The sequence below is a fragment of the Patiria miniata genome, unplaced genomic scaffold, assembly GCF_015706575.1.
Source record: "Patiria miniata isolate m_02_andy unplaced genomic scaffold, ASM1570657v1 HiC_scaffold_1, whole genome shotgun sequence".
NCBI lineage: Eukaryota > Metazoa > Echinodermata > Asteroidea > Valvatida > Asterinidae > Patiria > Patiria miniata.
In genome coordinates this window covers 10,238,287-10,250,069 of record NW_024037047.1, presented here as the reverse complement: position 1 = coordinate 10,250,069, position 11,783 = coordinate 10,238,287, and the positions used below count along the sequence as shown (strand labels likewise).

The window sequence follows — 11,783 nt, the reverse complement described above, 5'->3', positions numbered from 1 at the left end:
ATAAGAACAAACACATTAATGATCAATAAGGCATACATTGATTAATTAATGAATCATTAATTAATGAATCAAAGATGTATCATGATTGTATAGGCCTGAATAATTTATTTAAATTGAATGCCGAAAATGCGAATTTAAATTGTAACAAATGAAAAAGAATGTTCAATTCAGCCTGTGTCACAATAGACAATCGATTTTCTGCGAATTGGATTGCACATTCGTAATAATCGGCAACGCATACGCCAAACCGAAAACCTAATCACGTATTTGTAATCCCTTAAATAAAACGTTATGCACATTCGTTCATTTGATTGATGCAAAATGACATCTAATGCTAGTTATTGCGAAAATGAAACCAGGATGTACGTCGTTCTCAAACTCGGCGCCAAATTGAATTTATATTTTACAAATTCAAACGCACATTTTCCGAAATTGTCCGGGAAAACCTATATTAATTGTTTTCTATGAGACGTTTTAATTTGTAATTTTTCTCTGTTTTGTATCATTACATGTATTTCATTCTAAATTCTCAGTTCTTTTGACGGTAGTTCAAGGTTTGAATAGCTTGTGTTTATTGATCAGTGAAACTAGATTGAGGACAATTTGTAATGGGAAACGCATGTCATGCAATACTATAGGTTTTCCCGGCCAATTTCCTAAAATGTTCATTCACTTCTGAAAAATCAGTCATTCATTTTCGTCTGAACGAATTTGAGAATCGCTCTGAACACGCGTTTCATTTTCGCTATAAGAGCATTCGATTCCATTTCAAATCAATCAATTATGTCATTGAGCAGAACCGGCTTTCATTTATGCTCATTCAAATTCGTTCAAAACTGACATCCTTTTCGCTTTTAGAGGGCGATTTCAAATATTAGCCATTCTATTTCACTTTTAGTTAAATGTTATGTTGTACGTACAATCTGCTATTTTGAATGAGAAAAAAATTACTTTTGACTGCACATTCACGAAATTGTATTCCAGAACTGTGCGCGAAAAGGTGTGCTTGCGTAAAAGAATGCACAGGTAACGTATTTGGTCGTCTCTTTCTCAAATGCACGGACAATGAAAACGGGATTAATTGAAATGGGATTAAAGACGTGCATTCAAATTCAAACGAAAAGGAAAGACTGATTTTTAGAAGCGAATGAACATTTCAGGAACTTGGCCGGGAAAACCTATATTTGAGGCTAATTTTTTTTGGACATTTTTTTGTTGTAATATAGGTTTTCCCGGCCAATTTCAGCAAGCTTTCATTCAATTTAACGCCTGGCTCATTCGATTTAAATTGAAATTGAAAGATCACGCAGAGCGGCATTCGACAATCAAAAAGAATCATTCAATTTCATTATCCAAGCATTCTATCGCCTTTTAGCTTCACTCGTCCTTATCAAAGATGCATTCATATTAAAAGTATCGCGTTGTTCATTCAATTTCGTCTAAACCATTAGTAAGGGGTTGATCGGGCATTCGTTTTCATTAATGGGCAAACATATTTCACATTTTGTCAAACATCTTTTAAAGACTTTATACGTGTCCGTATTCCTTAGCGTAAATCATATTTGATGACTTCAATCCGTAGATGCCTTTCTTTCGTAATTAAAGGGTATGTGCAATGACTTTTTCTCAGGAAATCTTGTTATGCAACTCTTTACTACTGTAAAATTTAAGGAAACTACACATTTGACAAAAATGGTTATATCCTACTGCAAAAGTGCACTTCTTTAAACATTTTCCATGCTTTTCCGGACTACGTATGAGCGCACTGTTACTGTGATGTTATTTCAGGAAGACACTGTTCAGTTTAGGGTTTTTTTCTTTCAAATTTATTTATCCAAAATTTGGTAATTAAAAACATTTGTGGAAAAGGGTTGGTCTTTGGCTTACTGCCATGTACTGACACATCATATAATCACTAAATAAAAGAAATTTATGACAGCAAAACATCCAAAATTCTAGCAACTTTGCTGAAATAGCCGTGTAACATTAATCATGCCCGGAATGCCATCACAGGTTATCTGATGAATATGAAACTTTGCATTAGCATAAAACGAAGAAGGCACCAAAAACACCCTTCAAAATGGAAATTGAAACTTGCAAATAAGTTTAATGTGACACAAAGATGTATTTTCAAGGTTTGCATTGCAGACTTACTTTGCATGGACCCTGTGAATACGGTAAGTGTTTGGTCAGACATGCGCAAGAAAACATTTAAGAAATAACTCAAGAGAAATGTTCAAGATGGTATGGTGCAACCATTGCCAAACATAGGTGTTCCGATGTCTTGCACGTCAAGAAATCGTCAACGTAAAGATGACCCTTGCTCAAACGTTTAAACAAGTAGAACCGATAAACAGTGAAAAATAAATTATCTTAGTCCCTTCAATTAATCAATTCGTAGTTACATCTTGTTTCCCTCATAGGGCCTATCAGTTAATATGTAACATTGTGAATTTTACAGTCATCAAGTTTTGGGGGAAATGAACCTCGGAGAAAAATAGGAAAATGTATCGATTATTTTTTTTTACTAATTTAAATGACCAAACGATGAAAGCGATTGCCCATAAACGAATAAGAAACGAAAAGCGTGGTTATACGTTACAAGCGCACTGCGCACAGATGTTCGCTAATTTGAATGCGTCAACCGTCAAAAGGTTGCAAAGTCTTAATTTAAGACTGCTACAAGTTAAGTCTTGAATGCAGCAAAACGAAATAGGATGCCCGAAAATGAAAACGAACATTCAAAGCAAAATCTTGGCTGCCTACAAAAGAAATTGAACGAACCCAAAACGAAAAAGAAACCCCAATTTGACCACATGTGCAAAACTCACGCGAAATTGAATGGCTGATAATGAAACATAAACCTTATAAGTTTGAATTTTTTTGACAATTTCAATGATGCAAGTTTTTAAAATTGAAAAATAAGGCCGATGCAAACGAAAAATATTGAGTTAGCATAAAACAAGTTATAACAATAATAAATACAATAAAAATTAAACTGAAATAAAACACAGAAATTCTACAATAATATAAAAGAACATTTTAGGTAAAAAGTAAAGAATAAACCAAAATAGTAAATGGTTGTTTTAAAATGGTAAACAAAAGGTTCATGCCAGTCTCAAAAAAATCCGGGAAAAACATTAAAAACTCCTAATGTGTACCTCTGAAATTTTCATTTGTTTTCATTTGATATAGTTGAATGTTATAGTTGAATGTTACTTTGGGCGCTAATGCTTTCAAAACTCTAGTTCGTACATTAAGTTGTTCACAGAGATTATTTGTAGATTCTTGCAATAATCCGCAGTTCAATTTAGATTTGTAAAATTAATGTAAACTTTTAACAATAGGGTGACGTCACAAATATAGTTCCATGAAAAAGAAAAGCACGGACAATTTTTTTTTCATCTGTTTAATGTTTTTATCTGTGAAAGTTATCTGTGGAATATATCACGTATTTGCCGCGTCGTCGGGCTGTCGCCAATCAAGACAGTACAACACTCCCTGAATGCAAAACAGATCAGGTGCCTCCAAAGACTTCAACAAAATTAATTAAATGGAGAGCCCTTGGGCCCTGCTCAAAAGTATGGCTCTCTAGTGGCCACAACTACATCCTATCAATGAACAGGGAACAATTACACTTCGGGTGATAACGCGGACCATCGATTGACTAAAAGCTGGTCGAGGATAGATGTTTTATTTTGTGACATTCTACGACATTGCCTGGTTTGCTGATGCTCTTCCCGTTTTATTCTTTCAGTGAACTGTTAAAAGCGAAGCTTAATTATTTCCGGTACAGTAAATATAAATAATTTTTTAGAGTTATTCATATAGTACATACAAGCAGAACACATGCTTGTTGTTCGTGCTTTTAAAAACAAAACAAAAAAAAACGTTCTAAATAGCATGCTCCTCAATTTAAGCTCACCACTTCCGCTGAATGTTTTCTAATCATATGAGTAGCTTCTATTTTGTTTTTGGAAGGCTAATGTGCAACATTTCATAATGGATGAATTTAGAGAGCAATGTTATCTTTCACTCTAATCAGTTAACTTCTACCAACCGTATAATTCTCACCGGGAATTTAAGCATAATCCCTTGCTTAATTTATTAAACAAATGCTGAAATTTCTTGAGAAAGTTGCCCCGAATTGATCGGTAGACTGCTTTTGATCGTGAATCAAGATTTAACAATTTTTTTTCATAAACTCAACATGGGTAGGGCCTAAAAGCTGAAAATTCCAATAACGTCATAACCAAAACGGAGATTTTGCTGATATCTTCTCCAGTTTTGTTTAGAATGCGTTTCGTCGAAGAACACAGCCCTATTTGTTGCTATTTGGTCATTCCTGCATCATTATTATACTCCCAATCTACAACACGATTCATACATTGTTAAGTATTCATATGGAAAAAGGGAGGCAGAAGTCCAACATTACCATGTCAGATTAGAATAGTGAAGGCAATTTTCTACGATGAATACTTACACCATTATGTATATTTACCATGAGAAACAAAAGTCGTCACAGCTCGCAGAGGACGTATTAATTTAGCAATCTCGTACTGATTGCCACTTAATAATGAATTCCAATTATTTACGCAAGGCCAGATTTCGTCTTGTATTCCACTGTGCCCGCCATTTGGCCCTGATTTTGCCGTATCGGGTGGTAGACCCAGGCATTTTCCTAAATAAATAGAACTGAGGTCGGTCTACAATACGAAACATATCCGTTCTCTCTTTGTTTTCGTCTTGTGAACTGCATCAACTGTCTTCAACGTTGTAAATAAGAACCAATTAAATGCTTATGTATATCAAGGTCAATAGGTGATTGGGAACCAGTTATGCTTGTATATACTCACAAACACGTGAAAGTTTCACGGGTTTCCTACACCACTTGTGCACAGCTAGTCCCCAAACCCTGCTCATATAAAGGCGTAGGGGAGGACGCGTAGAATCAATTCAATCAACACACGGCACACGGTTTCACCAAAGTTACACTCCCTCACACGCCACGAGCTCTACATTATTTTATATTTTCCAATTTCTAGTGGTTGGTACTTTGGACTCAAGTTTGTGAGTAGATGAAATCAGTTGATGCTCTGTGGACATATGGTCGGTGGCTAAGCTTTGATGCCACCTCGACACTGTAGTGTCATCTGAGCAAAGAACAGCGCCTAAGCATCAACGGGTAGGCGTATACGCAATTCATTATTTTAGCTACATTTGAGATGTTGTTAGGACCAGATATTGGATTCTGCATGCTGTCACTGCTAACCTACGTTGAAATCAGCTCTTTCGGTATGAATGTATTGAGATGATGACTTTGATCAGTAGTTTTATATTTTCAGATTAGTGAATTTATATTTGGGAAATAACATCAATGCGTTTTTTTGTGTTTTGTGTGTGTGTGTGTTTTTTTTTTACTGAATTCGATTTCTATTTATTAGCGCCTATTTGGAATGTATGTTTTTTTCTTTTATAGCATTGCACGAGCGAATGATAACTGAAGATGCAAGCATTGTGGAAATATTTCATTGATGCCTCAACATGACATGAACTGGCCCAAATATACAATATCTTTAACTTAGGTTCCATGTATTTGTTTTCAGCGAATATGGAAATATTATGTCCTTGAAACAAAAATAATGTCCTCTGTGTTTTTGAGGGATTCTTTAGAGCAAAACGCGTGAGACAGGTAAACGGAATGACTAGCTATTTTTTTGGCTGTGGTTGTTTGGTTATTTCACATTGTGATTTAAGTTTGTAGGGTTCCTTGACTTGACGATACGGCAAACTGTCGAACGTGGGAGCATTTTACTTACCGATTGATGTCAGTTCATCGTCCGACGCATATTCACACAAATATTGTTAATTTGAAGAGAAAAAAAAACAGCAGGAAATCTGGGAGAGTTAGTAGGCCTAATGGCCTTAAAATCGCATTAAGCAAATTTGTCTTCATAAGATGAAAATTTCCACGAATTAAACATTTTAGCTTAGTAATGACGAACGCGTCAAAGCCGTGGACACACAGTAGCATTCAATTGCGTCTTTACCTGACCTGGAAATCCTCGGATGCGAAAATACACTGACCAAATTGAAAAATAACACATTGCTTCCTAAAGATGCATCTTTTGGAATATCGCATATAGCCCAAAGACGTCTAGATAGATTCATTATGTTCACGTTGCTAATTTGACTGCAAATTGCATTGAGCGCGTTTCATGGACCATTCCCAACATTCTGATTGTCTGAACATTAGCTGACACAATGCTATCGCAATTGAAGGTAGCGTACGTGAGTGAACGGTGATATTATTGGAATTTCAATATATTTCTGGGAAAAGGGTTAATAGTAGACTGCTTCTCAAAATTGGCATCGTATTTCATGTTTGTTTTACATCATTAACTTAAGCCGAATTGCATTCTAATGCATTATTACTTGATAAAAGATCTGTTTCATTGTTGGTATTAACATTTATAATAGTAGAAGTCCTGCAAAAAGAAAGAAATCCATATGCACACAAAACATGACCGTGACAAACTGTAATCCACCAAATGTCGCGTCATTTTTGTGGGAATGTATCAGCTTTCCACTTGACCAGGTTTTTTTAGCACAGCCACAGAAACTACTAAAACCTGGTCTATAGGCCTATTCATAAAGAAACGCTAAATTCAGGAAAAGGCATTGCAAGACGATGTTGTAAATACTATTGCAGACATTGTATTGCTTAAAATACAGATTTGTGTAAAATCAGTTAAGTTTTGTTTTTACGAGTTTGAGTTTGATAAATATCGGGGGTTCTAGGATTAGCTTTGAGCGTGTTTCTGTGGTTCGTCAAATTTGATACTATTTATTCAAATGATAATGGTTGACAGGCAACTGTTTTATTAGACGGAGATTTCTGTTTTCGAAGAAAATTATAATCAATACGCTTGCCGAATGTCTCCGAAAGCTTTTTCTCTTGTCAGTCTGTTTGGTACTTTGTCCCGCTGTGGCTTGCCAGCCTGAATGTGTTTCGTCTCTAACTTTTCATAAAATGTCCTTTGCTGGAAAGTAATTGCAGTGCTATACTCTCTAAGATAATAATTAATTCCTTTGCATTACCATTCCTTAGCATTGTAACTGACATTCCTCGTGGAACGGAAACCGACCAGACAGCCACGCATATTGGTCAAATCCGTCGTCACTATTTAATAAGTAAATCAATTGAGGGGCAGTATAAGGCGCATTTGTTTTCTTTATCCAGGGCACTAAGGCCACAGAAAAGGTCTCTGGCATGGAGCTTGCCCCAAAAAGTGGTGCGGCGACGCGGCTTTTTTTTTTCTTTTTTTACTCACCTTTTTTTTCTTTTCGAATGTCGGCTGATGCCGTTGCAGATGGCGCTTCGATCCCCTTAAAGCTCTCAAAATATCCTTCAAAGTGCAGCTTAAGGTGACCTCAGTAAGGCCATAAGGCTTGAGAAGTATATCGACCTAATTAAAAAGCATTTGCAGGTTCAACATACACAACTATCGCTCCGTCAGTCTGGCTTCCAGACGCACAACTACAAAATTGCAACACCATCTGCAAATTGTACCCGACTAAATTTGGTGCAAAAAATACGGGAGGCCACATAGGCCACATAAAGCTTAAACTCGATCGTAACCCCATCTAAAAACACGTTAAAATTGTGCAGCTGGAGGATTCCAGTCAAACCAGTGAGTTTGGCGGTTTTGAGACATCATCTTACATTGAAAAAAAAACACCCTTTTTCATTTTGCCGACGCGCATGGCTACGGCGACGCGTGCGCAGACCAGAAACCGGAGACTTCATTTGGCCTAAAAAAACTTTTCATTTTTTGTGGCTGTGCTACTTGCCAAATGGGGTAGCTGAAATTTTCTCACCAAAAATGACGTGATTTTTCGTGGACACAGTATGAAGTATGATGCCTATTTGTTTTCAGTAGTCTTGATCTCAGACTTTTACTTTTCTTTTATTTTTGTTGTGAACTTTTCCCTTGAAATGAAAATATTAGAATGCAGAGTTTCAAAGCTTGCCTTGTATCCCACTAGTGCGATGTAATTTCAATGCACTTCATCCTTGAACGGTGAACGTGCAAGATCCATGGATACTATCCAAACTAAATAATCCTCTCCGTTGATAAGGGGGTTGCATCAACAACTTGCTGATTTCTCTCCCCTATTTTCCCTTGTTTTGTTTACTGATTGCGTTAAACAAATTTGTTTATTCACTAATATCCCCCTCAATTTAGCGATATTCACTGTGGGTCGGTACATGTACATGTAGAACAGGAACGGAATGCACTGGTTTCTAGAATTTAACTTTTGAGCGTTTCACCTTAGGCCCAATTTTTGGCCTGGAACCAATTCGTTCTTGCTAAAATTATTCTTGGCTTGCTGGACTTTCTGATGTGATCTCTGGGTTTTGGCCTGTTTATTTGCACAAAACATTATAATGTAAAGTACTAAAAGCCGAGAATATCCTTTCTTTTTGTTCACAGATACAGCCATACCACTGGCAGTATGAACTATACGTTAATAATTGATAATCCGTTCTGCATCAAGTACATTCTAGTAATGAGATGCATGTACACCAATTACGTATACATTTTAGTCACCACTGAGCTGCTATCCGCTACTGACGTTTCGATAATGCTCAACGTTTCTGCGCATGTACGTTGTTGAAAATACAATGGTGACTAAACAGTGATGGAGTTTTGCATCTCGGCTCAAACACGTTAAGCACTATATCTTAATCATTGTCAATTATTTCCCATCACGACTGCGGTGTAGTAACGATCATCGTACATTATTATAGGCTCAATTTACTTGTAGTTTCTCACCAAGTTGCTGTTTTAGTTCCTTTCCTCATGAACTAAGAAATTCTTCCGCAAGATGGAGCCAAATCCACGGAAGTACATGTATAACAAAAACCTTCTCGCAACGTAGTGCATTGCCGTGTCATAATGAACCAAGTGTCTTTTTAGATGCACACATATATAGGAACTTCGCCTCCAAAGACAATCTTTATCGGAACGCGTGTTTAGTATGCGACAAGAACCAATTAAAACACAAGAAACTCAGAATGCGTTTGCTTTTCTTGGAACACTAATCCACGGATATGGTTTATTCAATTGTTGTGTTTTACTACTATACTATAGCAAGTACTGTAACAATAAAACAACAACCGTAATTTATGAAATTTGAAGATTCTTCTGTGGGCCGGAGAATACCCTTCGAACCCACAGTTAGAGACGCAAAACCGACATTTCGTCAGCAAATAGTTTGTACGACGTCAGATACCATAGTATGCTGCTATTAATTCCCATAGCCGTTCTACGGGGCCACATTATTGTCAAAGGATGTTATTCCATTGAAGCTTTGAAAGTGACTTAAATGTAATAAACGTTAATTGTCAATCATAAGAGCTTAATCATCTTATTCAAGAGCGGAAGAATGGAATGCTGTTCGGGGAATATCTTTGGACTATGGACACCAAACGGTATTGCAATATGACATTACAGTCACATTTCTGTGGCTGTTTAAAAGCATTAATTCGCGCAATCTGCTTGAAAAGTCAACCGCTTAGGATAATTGCTGAATATTTAGCTTGACTGCTCAACAATAGGCCTAAGGCGTAATTACGTCACGCTTTGTTTACATGTGCGCTTTCCTATGTAGTAGACGGTCCCAACTTTATCTGGCGTCCCGACTTCGCTCCCATAGGAAAGCGCATAATACAACGCCATTACGTCATTACGTCTCGGGTCTATTGTATGTGCTCTATGAGTCCGCAACGTATAATAATGTAACAATTGCGAATTGGAAATAACCTGACTGAGAAAGTAGAACTGTGTGTTCTGTACATTAATCGTTTCCTTCATTTGTATGTTTAGATAAACAAAGAAAACAGCCGGCAGCCGCCGGTATTAGAGAAGCTGCCAACGAAGAGCTCCTCGAAAACATCAACTCTATAATCATCCGTTTGAAATACAATCACAGCTGAAATGTCGTCTGGAATGGAAACTACCGCGCGACCAACTTCCAGCAAGCCCTCGAGCGTAGACTCCTCCTCCACTGTTTATGTTCTAGGCGCTGTCTATGGAACCATAGGCTGCCTCGGTATCTTAGGAAACACCTTGGTCTGCACAGTCTTCCTTATGCGACAAAATGTCTTTGGATCTTCCACCAACCTTCTAATCTTGAACCAATCCATGATAGACCTAGTAGACTCCATCTTGTACTTGGTGCTCCGGTTTGGACCTCAATTGTCTGATCAGTGGGACGGCATATGGGGCGAGCTGGCCTGTAGGATATGGTTCTCGGAGTACATCATCTGGTCTCTGTTTGTTGCATCGACGGTTAATCTTCTCTTCGTGTCTTTAGAGAGATACTTTGCGATCTGCCACGCCGTCAAACACCGTAAACTGTTCACTCCTCGCCGCGCTAACATTGGCCGCGTTATCGTCTGGATTGGTGGATTCCTCTACCAATCCTACTGGGCTGTGCTACACACGTTCAGCAAAGGGGAGTGCTACCCGGTCTGGCCCAGTCCAACGGTACAGAAAATCGGTGGTGTTTTTTTCTTCTGCTGCGAATACCTGATTCCACTTTCCATAATGTGTTTCAGTTACGCTAATATTGTCATCATGCTGCGCAAGAAGAGTAAACGCGACAACACACAAGCGGTCAATTCGTTCCAACGAGCCAAGCGCAACGTAACGCTTACACTGTGCGTGGTGTTCCTGTCCTACACTGTATGCTGGACCCCTACTGAGATCGCGTACATCATGTACAATCTGGGAGGACATTATGACTTCGAGAGCACCTTACATGGGATTTTTACCGCCTTGGTTCTTGGTAATATGTGCGTGAATCCTATCATATACACTTTCAAGTATGAACGGTTCCAGGTAGAACTAAAGAGGATCTTTTTAAAGCGAAATCGAGTCGGAGATGTCGGTATCACCGTTGATGCTACGCCTAGGACACAGGCAGTGGATCAAAATTTGGACCAAGAGGGACCAAGTACAATCCGATAGTAAAACGGCTAGACATCCTTTTTTGTAACGATTACAGTTTAAACTTCAAGTCCATTGTCCCACTATTGGTTAACTCAACAAGTTAAGTGTACAAAGTCTTCACCTATGGGTTAATCAAGATGTATATAGCTATTCTTTGATTTCACACTATACAAATGACAAATTAAATGGGGTCCTGTGTTTGCAGGTCAACATACCAACTGCCTACACTCCAGTAAAACTGTTCCCGATTGGAGGTCAGTATTTGCCAAGCAGACGGTATTTGTATTTGGAAATAACATTGCCTTAACAGTGTTATACCGTTTTGCATGTGCTTGTCAAAAAGTCACTAATAAGTCCCTTCATTATGGTCGACATAAGCTAAATGATACGAACTTTGAAGAAAAAAAGGTAAACGATGAAAATACAACAGATGGACAATACAACGGGCATGGAATGTCAAGTTATTTTGAAAGACGGGTAGACGAAGCCACCATTTTAAATGCAGTTTGTGCGCCGACTCAATTTTGCTGTGTGTAATAATGAGGCACATTCAGAAACATATATAAAGATATTAATTTTTAGATAAAGATAAAGATATTAATTGCTGTGATGTGCCATATGACATTTTAACACCAGAGGGGCGTATAGTATGCGCTCCAAGGTAATTAAAACGTCACATCCCGCATCATAGCAGTCAACATCTGTTGAGGTTATTACTGTCCTTTGTGGAAGTGGAAATCTCTTACATTTTGGGCACTATCT

At 37.7% G+C, this 11,783-nt stretch overlaps 1 protein-coding gene across 1 annotated transcript; it reads left to right on the top strand.

The window, feature by feature from the left end:
• The first annotated feature begins 9,709 nt into the window (after window positions 1–9,709).
• Window positions 9,710–11,461, top strand: LOC119722922 (galanin receptor 2b-like). The gene has a single exon (XM_038193331.1). The coding sequence runs from the start codon at window positions 10,005–10,007 to the stop codon at window positions 11,037–11,039; it is 1,035 nt and encodes a 344-aa protein (XP_038049259.1). The 5' UTR covers window positions 9,710–10,004; the 3' UTR covers window positions 11,040–11,461.
• Window positions 11,462–11,783: the final 322 nt, after the last annotated feature.

What these genes read in the sequence shown, in the direction of transcription:
- LOC119722922 (XM_038193331.1), top strand. Translation starts at nt 10,005, where the DNA reads ATGTCGTCTGGAATGGAAACTACCGCGCGACCAACTTCCAGCAAGCCC.